This window comes from Ornithorhynchus anatinus, chromosome 8, assembly GCF_004115215.2.
Source record: "Ornithorhynchus anatinus isolate Pmale09 chromosome 8, mOrnAna1.pri.v4, whole genome shotgun sequence".
In the NCBI taxonomy this organism is placed as follows: domain Eukaryota; kingdom Metazoa; phylum Chordata; class Mammalia; order Monotremata; family Ornithorhynchidae; genus Ornithorhynchus; species Ornithorhynchus anatinus.
Window position 1 is genome coordinate 16,650,959 of NC_041735.1, and position 20,104 is coordinate 16,671,062.

Here is a 20,104-nt window from a genome sequence, read left to right on the forward strand (position 1 = left end):
CACCATCGGACCGGTTGGGGTGCCAGGAAGGGCAGGCTGCTTAGGAGACAGGATCGTCGATGCCCTGAGCCCTCGAGGGGTGTTCCAGATCTCTGCCCCAGAACCGCCTCCTCCCTCCCTCCCACCAGCCCCAACCAGTGCCTGTGGACAGAGTGGGAGGCTGAAAATGGTAACCCCAGCCCCCATCTTGCCCAGAGGATATCTGACCTTACCTTGCAGTGGCACTGCCCCGTGGAGGGGTCGCACACACTGGGCACTGTGCCCGCCTCATGGCAGTCGCACCTCTGACAGTTCGGGTAGCCGAAGAAGCCCGGGGCACAGATGTCACACCGACGTCCCACGATGTTGGGTTTGCACCTGTGGTGGAGTTGTTAGGCAGCTGCACTCCTCTCCGGACCTCCTCCCAACCCACCACTCCCAGGGACCAGACTGTGGCCCAGAAGCAGATGGATCAGGGAGGGCTGCTGGAGGGGGGTAGCACTACCGTGATCCCAGGGCCGAAAGGGGAAGAGGCAGGACCACTGAAGGAGGACTGTGCCGGGGCAGGGGAGTGGAAACCAAAGCCCCTCCCCAGGCTTCCAGGCCCAGGGCCCTCGCCTCGCCAACCTAACCTGCACTGCCCGCTGTCCAGGTGGCAGTCGGGGCTGCTGAGGTCTTGGACGCCCGGGCGAGAGCAGTTGCAGTCCTCGCAGCCCACCAGGGGATGGCAGCCGAAGGTCTGGGCTTGGCAGACCACGCAGTCCGGCTCGACCGTGCGGGGTGGACAGATGCACTGGCCGCTCTCCTCGTCGCACAGCCGGGGGCCGCACTCACAGGCTGCAGCAACAGAGCAGTCGGGACCTCTGGGATCCTGGGATTCCGGTCCACCCTCTGCCCCTCCAATGGGCTCATTTGGGGAAAAAGTGGGGCGGGGGCGGGGAAGATATCACTCTTTAGACCCAGAGAAGCTATGCCACCACCTCCCTCACTTGCCCATTCGTTTTCCTCACCAGAAGTCCTTTGTGACTTATAACCCTACTGCTGTAGTTGTAGCTCTTCCTCACTTGACTAGTTCTCAGAGGGGGCAGGTAACAGGTGGGAACCTCCTTTTTTATGGTATTCGTTGAGTTTACCATGTGCCGGGCACTGTACTAAGCGCTGGGGTTGACAAACTAATCAGGTTGGACACGTGGGGCTCCCCTTCTTAATCCCCATTTTCTAGATGAGGTAACTGAGACCCAGAGAAGTGAAGTGACTTGCCCAAGGTCACGCAGCAGACAAGGGCGGAGTCAGGATTAGAACCCAGGTCCTGAGATCCCTACTCCTCAGTGGAAAGATGGCTTTTCGCTTTCCCCAGGATGCAACTTGGCTTCTGTCCACTCAGGCCGGCGAACTGAGGGTTGGTGGGGGGGTGGTGTGCTCGGCTGAGAGGGAGGGAAACTCACGCCTGCAGTTGGGGAAGCCCCAGTAGCCAGTGGCACAGCGGGAGCAGTCGCGTCCGATGACGTGGGCCCGGCAGGGGCACTGGCCTCCAAACGGCTGGCACTGCCGGCCCATGGCCCCCGCCTCATGGCAGCCACAGGGCTGGGCCCCGTTGTTGTAGAAGAGGGACAGCGAGATGGCGGCATCCTGGCAGAAGCGGGGAGACGCGGGGCTGCGGGGGGAGAGAGGGGAGCCAGTCCGCCAGTTGGTCTATCTGTCCCCGCTCTGCCCCGTCCCCGGGCTCTACCTGTTCAGGGCCGCCCCGAGGCAGGCGGGGACACTGGGTCCGTTCTGGGGCCCTGTGCTTTAGCCTCCCTTAATCCAGATGTAAAGATCAAGGTCAGCAATCACCCCCCAGTGCCCTCCAAGTGGATTCTCTTGCAACAGCAAGACTCAGAACATCAAATCCCAGGGCAGGAAGTCACCTCGGGGCACCAGCTGGTCCCTCCCCGTAAACCCCATCACAGCTGAAGCCGGGACTTGGAGCAACAGCTGGTATGTCCCCAGAAGCGTATATTTCAGCCTTCTCATTTTCCCTTGCATGGAACCGGGGTCCACTGGGACCCCAACATCAAAATGATGGTGTTCGAGCAGCGCTAAAACACTGTGGCAGTCGGTGGGTGGGACACAATCCATGTCCCACATATGGTTCTCCGTCTAACATTGTGGACAGTCAAACCGTCAGTCAGTCAATCGTATTTACTGAGCGCTTAACGTGTGCAGACAGCTGTAGTAAGTTCTGGGGAGAATACAACGATAGACACATTCCCTGCTCACAACGAGGTTAAAGTCTAGAGGGCAGGGCAGGACGTGTCTACCAACTCTGCTGTACTGTATTCTCCTAAGAGTGCTTCACACACAGTACGATGCTCCACACACAGTAAGCACTCAATAAATACCACTGTACTGATTGATTGATTGATGAGGGGTGGGGAACAGGCATATTGTTCCCATTTTACAGTTGAAGAAACTGAGTCACAGAGAAGTGACTTGCCCAACATCTCCTGTCAGGCAAGGAGGGGATTCGGACCTCAAGCCCCACTTTCTACCCGGTCCCTCTGCCATGTGGGTGGCCCTCACCTGATGTGGAAACCATTGGCCCCACAGTGACTGATGAAGTCATAGGATTTGTCCAGGGGCTCCTCCAGGAGGTAGCCGGGGTTGTAGCCATCTTCGGGGACCACCAGCACATAGTCCTGTGAAATGCAGGTGGGGGTGGTGCTCGAGGGTGGCCATTCCTGAAGTTCCTGGCCACTCCACTGGCCTTCGGGACCCCAAGCGGGGCTTGTGAGTGGCAGAGTTGGGAGACAAGAGCCAGTGGTGCTTATCTGGCTGGTTGTGTGAGCAGCGAGGGGAGGGGGGCTGAGGATGGGGCGGGGCCAGGCCTTGGAGGAGGCTGTGGATGGGGCTGAGCCACGGAGGGGACTGGGGCAGGGATCCAGTCTGCAGTGAGGGTCACTGCAGGCCCAGCCCTGCAGCGGGCCCCCAGGGAACACAGGGACCCCTCCCCGCCACCCAGGGACGCAGACACAAGACCTCATTGGGAGGGAATGTGAACCCATAGAAGGCACATGAGATCACGCACGAGAGGAACACGTACACATTTGAAAGTGAGCGGCACAAGGGGCCCTGCAGGGAGATGGTGGGGGCGGGGGACAGGGACGCAGGGGACTGGCCTCAGCTGGAGCCCTGGAGGAGGACAGGGCCGCTGCTTGGCGGAGAGAAGGAGAAAGAGGATGTTCGGGACTGGGGCAGAGGGTGGGGTAGGGGAGTTGCGGAATTGGGTGGGAGATTCCACCAGCTGCTGGCCACTCACCAGCCAGAGCTGCCGGCCCTCGGGCACCCGCAGGGTCACTGTCAGCTCGTTGTCCGTCACATCCAGGACCACCTGGTTTTCAGACACCACCAGGCTGCGGCAGCCATAAGCGTGGGGGCAGAAGGTGGCATTGGCTTGTCCTGCGGGCCCCGGGGGGTGGCGGTCAGTCCAGGAGGGCCAGGTGCTGTTGTTGGGGAACTTCCTTCCTCTCTGGCCCTCCAGGACTCACTCACCGTGACAGATGGGATCCCGCCACCCCTTCCCCAGGTGTCGCTCACCATGCTGGTCGTAACCTCCGTCACTCCGGCTCTGGGGCTCACTCACCATGCAGTACACAGTCTGGACCACCCCACCCCCGGGGATCACTCACTCTGCCACCCCAGCTCTGGGACACAATCTCTGTATGGGACGCAGCCCCTGCCGCCACCCTCTCCCGCCACCAGGTTTCACTCACCGTGCCAGACGCGGCCCCCGCCGATGAGCACCTCGATGGGGAAGGTGGGGTGGAGGGGCTGATAGCCGTGTAGGAGGAAGGCATAACGGCCCAGGGTCTGGACGTGGGTGCTCAGCACCACCGTGCCCTGCTAAAGACCCCCTCCCGGGGGCACAAGTGAGCCGGGTAGCCATGAGGAGGGCGAGAGGAGACCGGGGGTTGAGGCCCGGGCCAGAGGTAAAACCACTAGGTCTCCGGGTGAGAACTGCGGTCGGAGGAGAGGTAGGCCATGAGGTCACCCATGGGGAGTTGGGTTATAGGAGGGGAGTAATCGGGGGGCTGCAGGGGGCAGGGGACACCGGGAGGGGAGGGAGTGGGGCTTGAGGTGAGGAGCTGAATTGGAGGGGAGGACTGGAGGCTGGGAATTGAACGAAAGGGCGTCTCAGGGTCTTCCAGGGTTTTACAACACAGAAACACCAGTGAACTCCTTTTCTGATTGCTGCCCGTCTACATGGGGGCTCGGGCCCCTCGCTGGGCACTTCCCTTGGTCCACCAGCTCCAGTCTCCAAGGATCCCATGGGAGAGCACCTCAAGGAGGAGCCAGAAGCCCATTCCACCCTCCAGGAAGCCAGCGCCAGAGTCACCTCCAGCAACTCCCTGGGCTTTTCCAGCCCCGCCAGGCCCTTGCTCCCAATCTCCCAGAGCACCCACAAAATGCCAAACACCCCACCCAGCATCCACTGGAATCTCACCTGGGTTCCCACCCAGAGGCCCCAGAGGGCTGTGAGTCTGTGACCAGGGATTGGGGAAAGACTCTGACTTGGCTGATTTTGGCTCCCTGCTCCCTGTGGGAGCAGGTAATACACACCAGGTAGGTCCATCTGGACCCATGGGGGAGCCGGTACTATGTACAAGACAAGGAAGAGGTGGTCTGGGTCAGTGGAGACAGGTGGGGATGGACCTCAGGGTGCAGGTGGGAGAAGGCTGGAGGCAAGCTGGTGAGAGCTTAAGACCCTGCCTCAGAGAAGCCACAGAGTGAATAATTCACTCATGGGCAAAATATGGAGAGTCGGTGTCAATTTGTTGTATCTCCCAAGTCACCAAATGAAAAGCCAAGGACTTGCCAGGCCAGACAGTCAGGGCCAGGTCCCGGGGGTCCTTGGATGGCCACCGCTCCCACATAGACCGGCGGGGTCCAACGCCCCCATACCTGGGGAGGCTGCAGCAGGATCAATTCAACAGCTGGATCGCTGGCCGTGGGAGGTCGAGGTGCAGGCTCCAATGGAGGGTCGACCGGCACGACGGTGTGGGCGTGAAACAGGGGGAAGTCAGCTGGAATGGGTAGGACCTTAAATTCCTGCAGGACGATGGGCTGGGACAGCTTCTGGAAACGCGAGGGCACACAGGAGCCACTGAAAGAGACGGGGAGGCAGCGATGGATGGTGGGACGCCCCAGGCCTCTAAACACACACACACGCACACACGCACGCGAGCTCGCACTCCACGGGGCCAGCCGGGATTGGGGAGAGTGTCTCGGGTACCTGCTGGGCAGAAAGGCCCCATGGGTGCTGAGACAGTGAACCTTGGGCTCGATGAACTCTGTCGTGAACTCTCCAAAGGGAACCAGGTACACGCGGTGCTGCAGGGCAGGAAGCAAAGACTCTCACATCGGCCCCGATACCCACTCCTCTACCTCCTCCCCCCAACCCTGGGGTCTGAAACCAGTCCCATGCCCAGACATGAGCTCAGGCTCCTGGGAAACATCAGGCAGCAGGCTACAAGAAAACAGCCAGAGACTTGCCTAAGAGAAATCAGGCAGTGAGCTTAACCTGGATTTGGACTAAACAGAAACCAGGCAGGGGCCAAAGGAAATCAGAGAGTGGGAATTAAGGAAACTACAGTTGACTGTGCCTGGCACGTTCCTCTTCCACTGGATTCCAAGACAGGCCAGGGTCCATGCTCTCTGGGCACTGGGAGACTCAGAAGAGGGACAGTGGGTGGACGTGGGGAAAGGACTGGGCGAGGCCAGTGAGCAATGTGGATGGGGCAAATGCTCAGCTCGCTCCTGCCTTCCGGGTCCAGAGAGCCAGCCCCAGGGAAGATGCGGGGGTGGAGGAAGGGGGCCAGAGAGCACCATCCCAGCTGGGATCGCCCTGCTGTACCAAGAAGAAGCGGGCTCGCTCGGCTGTGATCCGGACGGTGGCCTCGGTGGTGAGTTCGAAAGCAGCTAGGCGGTTCTGAGCATCCAGGACGACTCCCCGACAAAGGAAGCTGAGAGATGGGAAGAGTGGGGGCGGGGGGAAGAAAGAGTGTGGCCAGAGGATGCTAAAGGCTACATCCCTGCCCCCAGTACTTCGTGGCCAGGTGGGTTTCTGGCACCAAGGGGTGCTGGTCCCAGAATGGGGGGAAATGGGATGAGAGGAGAGTGGGTCCCCCATGGGAGAGAACAGTCTGACATCAGATCTACTACACTATAGGGTTCCTCCCCCTGAAGTCAAACTGATCTCCAAGGCTTCCCCGGTGTCACCGATTCTGGACAACAACAGAGGCCACTCTGGGAGAGCAGGGTGGGAGAGAGCAGGGCAGCTCACTTTCAGCTGGCTCAGAAGGTATGGGGAGTCCACCTCAGCCTCAGAGAACCCTGAGGGCCTTTCACAGTTTTTTCATCTCTACAATGGATTGGATCCCTGAGCCCTCTCCCAAGAGGGCCTGCAGGCATGAGGACCTGGTGGTCCCTGCTTTGGCCCAGGGCAGGGTGCTCCCCGCCTCCCCTGCTCCCCAGCCAGGGGCCCCCCTACCTGTACTTGCAGGGGTAGAGGGTGAGCATGCCCTGTTGCGGAGCCAGCTGCGGTGTGCTCACTGCCACCCCCACCCCTTGCAGGGCATCCTCATTGGCATATTCCACAAGCAGGGCGTAGCGTCCCGGTTCCGACACTGCCAGCCACAGCTGGACGTCCACCTGTTGACGGGATCACAGAAAACTCTGATTTTGGGTCTTTGTCCTCCACAGCCGAATCTGTTTTTCCACCAGTTTACACATGGAAGTCCTGCCCCGTCCCTTCATACAGAGTCCTCATACCATCACACCACCTTAAGTACCACCTCCTTAGACGATCATTATAATAGCGCCATAAAAAAGAGAAACAGCATGGTCTGGTGGAAAGAGCACGGGTCACTTGTGTGCCGTGTGACCTTAAGCAAGTCAGTTCACTTCTCTGTGCCTCAGTTACCTTATCTGTAAATGGAGAATTTAGACTGTGAGCCCATGAGGGACATGGATGGTGTTCAATCTGAAAACCCTCTATCTACCCCTAATCTTAGCCCAGTGCCTGGCATGCAGTAAGTGCTTAAATTCCATAAAAAAATTTCAAGATTCACCTACCACATCCCTTGTCTAATATTGCCTTGAGGAATGAATGATCCTGCTTTATGCACCGTGATTTCACTGCACATAACTTCTCACTTACAGAATGCTATATAAATTGCATGATTCCCTTATATAAGGCTGCCTCACATACCACGGTCTCATATAAACATCACTTAATATAGTCCCCCTCTTAATATGAAGTTTTCTTAAACAATGTCTTTATAAAATGTTATCTTCCCAATACACTGTAAACTCCATAAGGACAATGATTATGTCATCTTTATTTATTATCACTCTCCCAATAGGACAGTGCTCTACACACAGAAGGTGCTCGATAAAAACAATTGATGATGCTATCACATAGCATCCCTCTTATAATACCTCTATAGCAGCCCTCTTTTAGAAATGATTCTGCTTAATATTGCCCTTTTCACATTGCCTAACACTTGTTCACACTTTCCCCATGAAGCAGGTGAAAGGTAGTCTCCCTATTTCACAAATGGGGAAACTGAGGTAGAGAGCGCTAAAGTGACTGGCAAGACGTCAACTTCCTACCAAACCCGATCCACCCCTTCAAAGATTAAAATTGTCTACTCCAAGAGGTCTTCCCTAGGCCCTCATTTCCCCCATTCACCCACTCTTTTATGTCGCCTACCAACTTGGATATATAAAAGCTCCCCTTTTTCACTCAATACTAACCGGGCTCTAGTCCCACAGCACTTACATAATGACTGTATACTCTCCCATTTCCCCTATCTGTAATTTATTTTAATGTCTGTCCTCACCTCTAAACTGTAAGCTCCTTGGGGAGCTCTGCTGTATTATATACTCTTCCAAGTGCTTAGAACAATGTTCTGCACACAGTAAGTGCTCAAATAATATTACTGTTTGAATGTTTGATCAATCAGAGCCTAGACAAGGGGTCCTCATTTCCTCCGTCCCGTTAGGCTCTCCCCACCAGCTCCGGGTCCCTTCCCTAAGAAAAGTCCTGGATAATAATAATAATGGCATTTGTTAAGCGCTTACTATATGCAAAGCACTGTTCTAAGCGCTGGGGGGGATACAAGGTGATCAGGCTGTCCCACGTGGGGCTCACAGTCTTCATCCCCATTTTACAGATGAGGTAACTGAGGCCCAGAGAAGTTAAGTGACTTGCCCAAGGTCACACAGCTGACTAGCGGCAGAGCTGGGATTAGAACCCATGATCTCTGACTCCCAAGCCTGTGCTCTTTCCACTGAGCCAAGCTGCTTCTCAATAATTCTGGAATCAGCTAGGAGGGCCAGACCAGGTTGGGCTGTGCTGTTGCTCTCACGCTCCCTCAGCTTTCCGGAAGGTTGGGCCGTCCACTCGGCTCCTGGGTGTGTATTGCGCACCTGGCACTCGCAAAGCCTAGCATTTCCAGAAGGGAAGAGCGTGTGATGGGGGAAGTGGGGGACTCACCTCTTGACCTTGACAGGCAGCCATCAGAGGGTGGGAGGGGCTCAGCTGCTCGGTCTGGCAAGGTCTGGGCAAACTGTTGTCCAGTCGGCACGTGGCCTCCTTGCCGGCCCCGGCAGAAAAGCCGTCCAAGGGAAGGTAGTGGTACAGGACGCAGCTGGAGAGAGAGAAAGAGGAGACACTTGTGCACCCACGGGCCTCTGGAGTCCCAGCAGGGGGAGCCGGCTCAACACGGCTAGAGATGCACCCAGATAATAGGATATTTTAAGTGTCTTCTGGGGACGCTGTACTAAGTATTGGGAAAGAATACGCAGGTGGGAATTAGACACGGTCCCTGGAGGTCCCTGCACCCCCAACGGACTCACAATCTAAGAAGAACAAAAGCGGGGAGAGGGAACTGGCGACTGATGCATAAGGAGAGCGGAAACAACAAAGGCACCCAAACAACATAAAATGGGCATAACACGTGCCCACATGAAAAAACCAACAAAACAAGATCCACATGCAGGAGAGAATGGCTGGAGGGGCAAAGGTCCGGGCTCTGGCAGCTCAGAATCCCAACGGTGACCACCAAAGCCTAACCGTGCTCAAAGTTTTGTGGGGGCACAGCTCCGCTCGGAAATGGTTGGTGCCCCAGCCAGAGAGCAAGGACAGTAGGGGCCAGCTCACCAGGAGGACCAGAGGGCTCTGTGAGGCAGGGAGCAGCAGGGCCCAGGTGGCCCATGTCTGGGTCCACAGCTCAAGGGAACAGACACAGAGCACCCTATCCTGGTCCAGGGTGGTGAGAGGCCCCTGGCGACGGGGAAAGATGGGTAGCCGATGAGGGGAGAAGGCTGTAGGGTATGCCAGCCTGACCACTGGGTCATGTGAGACTCGACAAAGAAACAAAAAAGGAACAAGAACCGGGTACAACTCAATGAATCAACTCTAACTACAGGATGGTCAAGGCCCATGCCGAACAATGGCAACGTGGCAACGGAACCACCAGACCCGGCTGCGCCAACAAGTGGGGCTCATCGTAGGTCCGGGCCACAGGAGCAGCTGAGTCTTGTCGGGTAGCTGGTTTGAACCCAAAACCAGCCCCCAGAGCAGTGATCCCTGGCATGAGCCACCCACCCGCTCATGCCTTCTGCCAGCAAAGCTGTATCCTACCACCAAGTCATCACTCTTCTCACAACTTGTGAGTACTGGAAATGTGGGAGCGGAACTGTTTGTTGGCGATGCCTCTCCGGCAGTCCCAGGGGCATTCACCACCGTGGACGGCCCAGCCCCGTCCCCACCTGACCCCAGGGCATCACCTGGGAATAGTGAAGGAGGACCTTGGGTGGGAGCCGGAGGGAAGGGGGCACCTGCACAGAATGCAGACAACCGGTCTCTGCTCCCCCTGCCAAATGGTGGAAAGAAAGGTCTGGGAAGTGGGCCCGATGTCCCCTCAGCAGTGCTGGGGGTTCCTTCTTCCACTATTAATAAGATCGCTACACCCTCCATGCTCTGCTTTCCCTAAAGCACTTCCTCCTCCCACCAGCCACGGGATCCCCTCTCCAGGTCACCGAAGGAGAGGCCGAGGTCCCTAGATCACAACACGATCCCCTGGTGCTTGGCCTCAATCTCTGGTCTGGGACCACATGCTGCCTCTCCCGGGGACTACCCTGGTCATCTCTGTTCCCTCTGTCTTCCTCAGTCAGCTTCCTCTGGGCCACACAAGGCCAAGCTGTGCCTAACACTCTCCCATTCTCAAGAGTCTGGAATCGGGGTCCTCTGGAACAGGGCCACTGTGTAATCTTGGCAGTCTGGAATTTGGTTACAAGTTCCTTTTTGGGAGGGTGGTGGGATGGATAAGTGAGGGGGAGGGGCCGTCCCAGGATTCCTGTCTGAAAAGCACCGTCAGTCACTGCAAGAGTCCAGAATTGCACCAGCAGCACGGGCAGAGGGTTGGAGGGCTGAGGCCTGTCTTGGATCCCAGGTTCCGCCACGAGGCAGCCACATTGAGCTGGCACCCTCTCACCACCTGCCAAGACTTGCTCAATCCTCTCCTAGGTCTAGGGAGAGGCGCAGGGGCCGCCTTCCCACACTCCCCAGACATGAAGCAGAACCTGGGAAAAGATGTCGGCCGCAGGGTTATCCTTACTTGTGGCCGACCAGCTCCGGGGCCGGACTGTACGTGCAGGGCTCAGACACCTTCAACTGCAGGACCGGGGCTTCATAGTACGCACTGGGCAGCAGGACCACGTGATCCTACAGAGTTGGGGGAGAGAAGAGAGAGGGCATGGTCGAGGAGGAAGGTATCCTCATGGCTGGCTCAGTCACCGGCATGCTCAGGAGAGGGAGTAGTTCCTTACCAACAGGACTCCCTCAGCCTCGACCACCAGGGTCCACAAGCTGGGGTTCAGGACGAAGGGCTCGCCGTAACCGCTCTGTGGGACGGTGACGTACGCCGGCTCCGTGCTGGGCGGAAACACAATCTGCTTGGTCTGCTCTGTGCCTGGTGGGGGGCAGCAGAGGAGAGAAGGGTCACCTGGGTTGGAGGACTCCCTGTGGCTCTGACCCTGGGGAAAATGGGGTCTGGGGTGGGGGGAGGGAGGGGCAGAGACATACCTGAGCTGGGCAAGTGGGAATAGAAGACTGGGCACAGGGTGGTGGGGTGAGAGGGAGGGTAGGGCAGAGGGGAAATTGGGGAGAAAGCAGAGGACGAGGAGTAGGGGGAGGAAGAGAGGAGGCAGCGGCCCAGTGTACAGGTGAAGGCTGAAGATTAAATGTCACTCACAGTTTCCACAAATATTGAACTTCCCTTCCTCCAGGACAGACACTCTCCCTTCAACGCTGGTCAGCCCCCGGTTGACGTAGCGGAAGACAAGGCGGAAAAGGTCCGGGGAGGTCACATTGAGCATCACCACCACTTTTGGCTGGGGACAGGGGGAGACCCGCAGAGCCATGGAGGTTACCCCATCCCCAGAGCCGGCCGATCCTGAGGCCCAAGGCCCCACAGCTGGGAAGGATGATCGGGAGGGGCGGTGGAAGAGGAGCAGAGATTGAGATGGGCAGATATGGGGGTGAGGAGCAGACACGCAGAGAGGCAGGCATGGGAGCGAGCACCTTCACGGATGCCAAACTCAAGACCCCGGTCCATTACTCCACCCCGAGCAGGTCCTGCCTCTCGCCTGGTGCCACAACGGAAGGCGGTGACCCCAGCCGGCCTGGAAGTGGGAGGCCCCGGGGAGCTCTTACTTGAACAGGAGACATCTGGGCATAACCCCGCCAGCTGAAGTTCTCGAATTCCAGGGGGTTATAGCCAAAGCGCACGGTCCGCCCATCTGGGGTCCTGCCCTCCTCCACCTCGAACCGCAGGTGATGAAGGTCTGGGAGGTAGTGTTCCCTCGCTGGCCTGTGGGAGGCGCACCGGCCAGCAGCGTTAGTCCACTGGGGCTGGGGGCATGGGGTTGGGGAGCAATGCGGGGAGGGATGCACTGCCCCGGGGCCCCGACCAAGTCACCTGAGCCAAAGCCAACAAATAAAAGAAGCCACTCTGCTCTCCCACAATGCCAACTCCCACCTGCTTAGTTCTGGCTGTCCCCTGCCCTCCCGCCGCCAACCTTTCCCCAGACCCAGAGTACTCACTCAGTGCAGGTGAGACCCTGTGTGTTCTGCCGGCAGTGGCAGGCCCCTGTTCTCGCCTCGCAGGATTGGGCCAGAGCTCCACCGATATCACAGTGGCAGCCTGCAGACAGGAAGTGCTAGCTGACATCTGTCCAGGCTAGGGAGCCTGGGAGGATGCTAGGATGGGGTGGAGGTGGGGGTGCAGGGGAGGGGGTGCTGTTTCCATCACTTCTGATCTCCTCCCAAGCTGGTGCTCCCCCTGTTTGAAGCCATTTTATGCCCCACGTGGGTCTGAATGATCCCAAGGCACTGTGTCTGTACCCCCAGCCTGCTGCCTCCTCCCGATAAAGGCCTTGGGCCAGCCCCTCCCAACCAGATCGAGTTTCCGAACTATCATCTTGCTGCCGGGTCAAGGGTGGGCAAGAGAGAGTTAGTGAGCTCTCCCGAGGGCTTTGCCCACACCAATCAAAGCTCATGCCGCTGGAGTCCTTAAGTCTCTACGGTATGGCTCCGCTGATTAAACGAAGGCCAAGACACCACGGGGTCGGGTTGGCCCATACCGAGGGCTCATTAGCATTTGTAAAAAGTACCCAGGTTAACATCACCAGCCAAGGAGCTTCATGGAGAGGTGAGGGAAGAAGGTAGTGTGGTCTCAGGGTGAACAGTGAGGGGCTCCATGTCCCCTCCCCACCCCCTCCCTGGGGACAACCACAGGAGTGGAGGTGGGACATACTCTGACACCCAAAGTAATTTCCCTGGTCCAGCCGATAGTAGCCGTCCTTGCAGGTCGAGCAGGTCCGGCCGCAGACACTGGGTTTGCAGAAACACTGCCCCGAGGCCTGGGAGGTGGCAGGTAAAACATGAGCAGCAGAACTCTCTGGGTCCCAACCATCACCCACTCTTCAGGCCCCTGGACCCACTTCACCACTGCCAGGGTTAAACTGATGGGGGAGAGGGCAAGGAGTCCCTGACCCCTGCTGGGGGCATGCAGGCAGAGAGCTGGTTGGACCCCCTTTGATCATCCCAGCAGGGGCAGGGCCAAAGTGGGGGCGGGGGTGTGCGTATGGGGCCTTCTAGAGGCACTCACCTGATGGCATTCAGCCACACCACCAAGGGTGCCCTGAGTATTGCAGCGACACGCTAGGGAGGACAGAGAGGGGATGGCCAGTGAGAGACCAGTGAGGGAGAACGGGCCCACCCTGAGGGAGCTGGGAAGCTGGGTGGAAAGTGGGGTGAGGTCCCTGGGGCAGAGCTGTTCTCAGACAAACTCCTCCCAGATCTTCCAGGCCCCGATGTGGGATGAGGGATCTGCAAGGAGTGGTCTCCCACTCGGGCTGAGGGAAGGAGAGAACCCAGGACGTTATCCAGAAAAAAACACCTGCTGAATTATCCAGATAATTTACAGTGCTTTCAATTAAACAGCCCTAGCTTCTGGAAAGGATCGGGACAACTGCTCAAGTCTCCACTATGCTTTGGCTGTGAAGACCGGCAGCCGGGGAACCCCCCGACACAGAACGCAAGGGATCCTGGAGCGGCTCCCCCTCCCTGCCTTCGGTACATCCCCGTCCATAGCAAGGATTTTGGGAGTGCCCTCTGAGGACAGCATCCAGAATTAGCACCAGTGGACCCCATTCTTATTCCCCACTTCCTCTCCTGCAGCAGTAAACCCAATCCTGGGGCAGTCTTTTCTCCAGCTCTGGTACTTCCCCCATGCCCCCAGCTCCCCAGCCTCAGTTTCCCCAGGGAGTCCCAAGGAGAAGGTGGGGGACAAAGCTCTTTACTCGTGCAGCCGTAGGGGTTGTCGGGAGTCAGGTTCCAGTACAGAGGCTTACACCGCTCACAGCTGGGCCCCTCCACAAAGGCCCGACATTCACAGGATCCCTGTGTGCAGGAAAGAGGGAGAGAGCACGACTGGGGTGTTGGAGCGATCATCCTCTAAGCACCTGCTTTCCGACACCCACCCAGATCCCAGAATCCTTCCCACCTGCTCTCCCCAGACGGAGGAATGCTATGTTACTCATGGCCTAATCGTGACACCTCTGTGGGTCCCTTCAATCTCTTCCTCCGCCCACTACTGCCATTTGTCTCACGTCTCTGGAGTTTCGCATTTTGCAGATGGGAAACTTGAAACCAGGAGAGGTTAGTTTGCTTACCCAGAGTCACCCACGGAGTTGGTGATGACCTTGGGGTTCCAGCCCCTATAGGGGAAAGGCTGCCAGGGAAGTGGGGAGCAGGGGGTCCCTCAAATTAAACAAGGACAAAGACAGTCTACTCACCTCAGACAAGGTGGGCTCTGTGGAGGCCTGGCCAGCTGGGTCGCAGGAACCCACTAGGAGAGGATATTTGGGGGATGGGGTTGGGGGGTTGGGGGAGAGAGGCAGAGAGAGAAGTAGAGGGCTCAAGATGGAGCCAGGTCCTATGAGAAGCCCTCCTCTCACTCCTTTGATTCTTATCACCCCGACTCCGCATCTCACCACAAACATTAGTTCCTTGGACTTTCTGTGGCTTTGATTCACAAATATGTGAGGGGAATGCAGGTAGGCACATAAATCCCAGACTAATTCTGTTTAAAGTGCCTCACACCCACGAGGATTCAGGCCACAACAGCAAAGTCCCAGGTACATACGCGTATCCACAGTTCCCAGGAGCCGGGGCAGGAAGTGGCTCCTGAGATTAATCAATCCATGGATAGGGAGTGAGAGAAGAAGAGGGAGAGAGAGCGGGAGTGGTGCCATACCTTCACAGCGAGGAAACCCGTAGGCCCCGGGCACGCATGTGTCGCAGCGCAACCCTGTCACGAGAGAGCGGCAGGCGCACTGACCCGTCTCCTGGTCACAGGTGTCCTGGAAGGAGCCCTCTCGGGAACAGTGACACGCTGAACCAGACAAGAGGAGGCAAGGTTAAGGCCAAGGCTGGCGTAAGGGGAGGAGCATGGGATTGGGGAGGGGCTACACCCAGGGGAGGGGACAGTGCCCATCAGCTCTGCTTTGGGGGAGGATGGAGTTGGCAGATTCCATCTAAGCCCCTGCATGGGCCTGGGTCAGGTGGCTGGGGTCACCCGTCCTGCAGGCCAAAAGGGGGCTGGCCACGACGGGGCAGAAGGTGCACGGGGGTTGAGGACCACCCATCACCTCCCAGAGGCCTCCCCTACCCTGCACCTCCCCGGGATAAGAGGACAATGGCACACAGGCTTCCCTGCAGCTGGAAGCAGAGGAGAAGGAAGACACATGCTTGAGCAGAACTCTCCCGAGGACAAGGGGAGACTGGTCCCCACCACCCCGTGGCAGAACCCCCATTCCTTGGGGCACTGAGTGTGCTGCCATCTGGAGGAGCAGCAGGAGGCTGAACCGAGGCTGGAGGCAGAGGGGCAGAGGTTGTTAGCATCAGCACCCTCTCCACCCCTCTCCGGGCACAGCGCCACCCGGCTAAGCGGGGTGCTACACACGGCTGGAGAGCCGGCCAGATCCAGGGTCTGCCAGAAGCAGGAGAATGCCTCAGCACAGCTTCACTGCTTGGTGTTAAAAAAAAAAAAAAGGAGCTTCTGGGCCAAGCCCAGGCACCTGCTTACGATAGACCGGCCAAGCAGCGCCGGGGGCCGGGTTCTGAATGTGGGGCTGGGTTCTCAAATTTCAGGTAGGCGGGAGGAAGGGCGGAAGGGCTCCGGCTGGAGACACCAGGCTCCAGATGGGGTTTCCCCGGGGCTCACCCTGCCCAGCCCTCTCATCAGGGAGGGGGAGTCTCAGGAAGACGCTCAGGAAGCACCGAAACCTCGCTAAAATGCAAAGGCAACCGGGTGATTTGAGGGAGCCGAGGGAGGTCTCTCAGAGGCCTGAGAGCAAAGACTGGACTGCCATTTGGGGGGCACGCCAGGGTGTGTAGGAAGTTGGACAAGTTTAGCTGCGAGCAGTGATTGCTGCTAACTGGCCCATGGTTGTCTCACCCGCCCCCGTCCATCCCCTTCCACCCTCGACTCCCCTCCGGGCACCTCAAGGGGCTCTCGCAGGGCGAGGAGGGAACAGCATGTCAAATGACTTACGGGTACAGCTGGGAAAGCCATAGAAGCCGGGGGCGCACTCGTGGCAGGAGGGCCCAGAAAAGTTGGGCAGGCAGCGGCAGGTCCCGGCCGGGCTGCAGGGCTCCCCCAGGGAGCCTCGGGGGTCGCAGGCGCAGGCTGAGAGATGAGCAGAGTGAGGGGTGGGGGGAGGGAGCTGAGAGTGGTGGCGGGAGGGAGCAGAGGACTGAGGAGCGGGAAGCAGTTGAGCTTCGGGTGAACGGCCTCCATGTCTCTCTCCTCCTCATCCTAGACCTCCACAGCTCAACTAATTCCACTCCTCCCTGCTGACCCAACTGCACCAAAATCATCCTATCAGTCTCTCTTACTGCCTAGGCTAAACCCTCAGCCTGATGTTGGAGCTCCCTTCACTTTGTTGTCAATGTCACGTGGTGCTGGGCCCTCTGGCTCCAACCCACCTGCCTCGAATGCTGGGACTGGGTATTGGCCATAGCTGGCCAGTAATGATAATAATAATGATAACAATAATAATGATTTCTTAAGCACTTACTATGTGCCAAGCACTGGACTAAGCGCTGGGGTGGATATAAGCAAATTCGGGTGGACACAGTCCCTGTCCCACATGGGGCTCACAGTCTTAATCCCCATTTTACAGATGAGGAAAGTGAGGCCCAGAAAAATGAGCTGACTTTCCAAAGGTCACAGAGCAGACAAGTGGCAGAGCCAGGATTAGAAACCATGACCTTCTGACTCCCAGGCCCGTGCTCTATCCGCTACCCTATGTTGCTCCTCCTAAATAACAGAGTCGGATACTGTCTCTGTCCCACATGGGGTTCATAGTCCAAGAGGGAAGGACACCAGTGACCTTATCCCCATTTTACTGATGTGGAAACTGAGGAACAGAACAATTAAGAGACTTGCTCGAGGTTACACAATAGCAAAAGGCAGATCCAGGATGAGAAATTAAACCTTCTGAACCCCAGGCCCAAGCTCCTTCCACTAGATCACATCACTTCTGACTGCTGCTACTGACTGCACATCCATTTCACAGGGAACTTTGACGGTGTCTGCCCTGAAGCCTCGGGCGATGGACCCTCCTGCCCAGGTTGGCTCTGGGGGATGAGAGCTGGCCTCAGGGGCGGGGAGGACAAACAGTTTGCCTGCAGAGATTTTCCAGGACCATAACCTTTGTGAGCAGCAGCATCTAACCCATTTCCAGCTCTGCTCTTCCCTCAGCCCAGCCCCTTCCCTCCTTTCCTCCCGCCCACCTCCAGCTGAGCCTACCGGCCCTAGTCACTACCTTGGCAGTGGGGGTAAGAGTGATGCCCAGGGCTGCAGTGGTCACAGTGAGGGCCGGCAAACTCCGCCCGGCAGAGACATGTTCCGGCCGCATCGCAAACTTCCGGCTCTGTCCCAACCACGCTGCAGCCACACACTGCAAGGCAAACACCGCGCCCGCCCATTAGTCAGCCCAGTACACCACACCCCACCCGCCACCCGCTCCAGCCCTCGGCGCTAAGTCCCGACCCAGTGTGATGGGGATGGCAGGGGAAGGACACAGTCCTGAAGTACCAGGAACAAATGAAAAGCACCCCAACTCATCAATGCTAGGGGGCTCCTGGGGAGGTGGGCGGAATTCATTCATTCAATCATATTTATTGAGCGCTTACTATGTGCAGAGCACCGTACTAAGCGCTTGAATCCAAGTCAGGCATGGTTATTCCAGAAAGGCTTCCTCCGGGAGGTGGCTTTCTTGGAGAGCGGGGCAGGGTGGATAGTCTGGGGCTGAGAGCCCAGGGTAAGTCTTCCCAGTTCAGGGCTTGGCACTAGAGGCCGTGGAGCAGGCTGCCTTGGTCGCACAGGCGGAGCAGGAGGAGGCAGAGAAGGCTGAGGAGATGGAGGCCTCTCCCAGCCCTGCATCCCCACAGGGAATGCCAAGGGCAAGAGGAGCAGAGCCCGGGGCCCAACCGAAACAGGAGCAGGAAGGAGGAGTGGCAGGGAGGGAGAAAGGGAGAAAGGAAGGGAGAAGGAGGTACTCACGCCGGCAGAGTGGATAGTTGAAGTAGCCAGGAGCACACCGGTCACAAGCAGGCCCCTCGAAGCCGGTCCGACACACGCACTGACCCGTTTCACTGTCACAGCTGCCATCATACTGGCCAGGACCAGAGCACTGGCAGGCTGAGGAGGCAATAGGGTGGAGGGGGTGGAGGACCCTCAGGTCGGGGACCGGAAGGTACCGAGAGGACGGCCCCATACCCGGTCTCTCCTACTCCTCCCTTGGCCCACAGTTCTCACACTCAACCGAGAAGGCTGGGAGCCCTGGTTTCTGCATTCCTCTAAGACTTAGGCTGCTCAGGTGAGGAGACCGGCCTCCTGACCCCAGAGATCTGCTTGGAAATGCCCCTTCTGGCCTCTGACCTTCCTATGTCCCAGTCAGCCAGGCGAGTCAGACCACGAGTTGTGGTTAAACCGCTGAACCGACCCTCTACTTGATACTTAGGTCCACTTTCCCCCAGCTCTTTGCCTCCAGGTCCCGAGGCCCCTCTAAGAGAGGTCTAGCCAGAAAGAAGGGCTGGTCAATCTGGGCCTTGGTGTTTCCGGGCTCTCCTACACTTCTGAGTGCAGCTGTAACCACAGAGGCTTTGGGGGCAGCCTCGGATGCTTGCCCACATACCCTTATCTGTGACCTCTAGGAGGTAATGCCAACACCCACAATGGAGAAATGAGAATCCCAAATCCCCTGAGCCTAGCTGGGGTAAGAAGGGAGGGAGCGGCACTCACCCTGGCACCCAGGTCCATAGTGCCCAGGGGCACACTGTTCACAGTGGTCTCCCTGGAAGTTGGGTTTGCACACACAGATCCCAAGCTGGGCGTCCTTCCGGCAGGCATTCCCCTTGGTCCCGGCGGCACTGCAGTCACAGTCTGGACAGAGGAGCGGATCGGGAGGGGGAATATAGGTGGGGAAGCAGGGTGGGGGCCCTGAGCAAAAACCTTGCCCACTTTCCCGACTTCCCTTCCCCCTCTCCCACCCACACACTGAGACCTGACTGTCTGACATCCACACTGAAATTAGCACAGATAATCCAAAAAGGCCAAAGAAAACTGGGCTTTGGTCTGAGGCGGCTAAACGCCAACTTGTTTGGTTACCTGAATGAGCCGCAGCATTGGTTCAGGTAATCTGCTTCCGTGGGTACTACCACCACCATATCTGGCTTCTCCAAAGATGATCCCGCTGCCACTACTGGCTCCGTCTGTCCTTAGGCCGAACGCTCCACTGAGCAGGGCCATGTCTGTTCAGCTCTCTTTGGACAGGGACCCTCTAGATTGTAGGCTCGTTGCGGGCAGGGAACGAGTCTATCAGCTCTATTATACTGTACTCCCCAAGCGCTTGAGCACACAGTAAGGGCTCAATAAATACCACTGATCGATTGAACTTGGTCAGTCTCTCGGAAAAGGATGGAGAGGGTACTCCCTACATCTCAAACACTTTCTCCACCTTCTCTGGTACATTCACGATTCCCAGGGACCACGCCATCCACACCCCTAGCTCCACTGACTGCTTGGCCCGAGGTCCTGGCTCCCCTCCTCCTACCCCAGGCTCCCTCACCCCTCTAAACCTGAGCAGTGGGTGGAAGGAAGAGACGGGGCTGTGTCCCTCCTCCTGCCATGAGTACTTACTGATGATCTGGCCGGCGGGGAGCACCTGCTCCCCAGTGTCATTGTGGGAGAAACTGGGGATGGCTGAAAGACAGAGACACCCTGTGTCACCAAGAGACATGAGTGCGGCACAAAGTAGGCATCAAATACACACAACAGCTGCAGCTTCTCTCAGATGATCTCTGAGATCTCCTCGCGCAAAGGGCCCCAGCCCCTGCCGCCTTCACCCTCTCTCATTGCTTGACTGACAGCTTGAATCTGTGCCAGCCCAGCTGGGGCAGTAGTACCACCTGACTAGAGGGGCAGAAGCCCCTCGCCTCTGCTCG

At 57.8% G+C, this 20,104-nt stretch overlaps 1 protein-coding gene across 1 annotated transcript in view; it reads right to left on the bottom strand.

Moving 5' to 3' along the window:
• LAMA5 (laminin subunit alpha 5) overlaps positions 1 to 20,104 on the bottom strand; it is a 118,392-nt gene that overhangs the window by 29,245 nt on the left and 69,043 nt on the right. Inside the window, exons 11-36 of the mRNA XM_029070671.2 lie at positions 19,800 to 19,862; positions 18,903 to 19,043; positions 18,162 to 18,299; positions 17,422 to 17,556; positions 16,146 to 16,280; positions 14,847 to 14,984; positions 14,386 to 14,438; positions 13,891 to 13,990; positions 13,197 to 13,249; positions 12,843 to 12,948; positions 12,131 to 12,230; positions 11,741 to 11,897; positions 11,280 to 11,418; positions 10,855 to 10,997; positions 10,644 to 10,750; positions 8,519 to 8,672; positions 6,509 to 6,669; positions 5,873 to 5,981; positions 5,252 to 5,349; positions 4,921 to 5,122; positions 3,732 to 3,861; positions 3,278 to 3,417; positions 2,542 to 2,657; positions 1,425 to 1,633; positions 612 to 816; positions 213 to 357 (exon numbers count right to left, since the gene is read on the bottom strand). Coding sequence (XP_028926504.1) covers positions 213 to 357; positions 612 to 816; positions 1,425 to 1,633; positions 2,542 to 2,657; positions 3,278 to 3,417; positions 3,732 to 3,861; positions 4,921 to 5,122; positions 5,252 to 5,349; positions 5,873 to 5,981; positions 6,509 to 6,669; positions 8,519 to 8,672; positions 10,644 to 10,750; positions 10,855 to 10,997; positions 11,280 to 11,418; positions 11,741 to 11,897; positions 12,131 to 12,230; positions 12,843 to 12,948; positions 13,197 to 13,249; positions 13,891 to 13,990; positions 14,386 to 14,438; positions 14,847 to 14,984; positions 16,146 to 16,280; positions 17,422 to 17,556; positions 18,162 to 18,299; positions 18,903 to 19,043; positions 19,800 to 19,862 — 3,377 coding nt within the window. The remainder of the gene's footprint in view (positions 1 to 212; positions 358 to 611; positions 817 to 1,424; positions 1,634 to 2,541; positions 2,658 to 3,277; positions 3,418 to 3,731; positions 3,862 to 4,920; positions 5,123 to 5,251; positions 5,350 to 5,872; positions 5,982 to 6,508; positions 6,670 to 8,518; positions 8,673 to 10,643; positions 10,751 to 10,854; positions 10,998 to 11,279; positions 11,419 to 11,740; positions 11,898 to 12,130; positions 12,231 to 12,842; positions 12,949 to 13,196; positions 13,250 to 13,890; positions 13,991 to 14,385; positions 14,439 to 14,846; positions 14,985 to 16,145; positions 16,281 to 17,421; positions 17,557 to 18,161; positions 18,300 to 18,902; positions 19,044 to 19,799; positions 19,863 to 20,104) is intronic.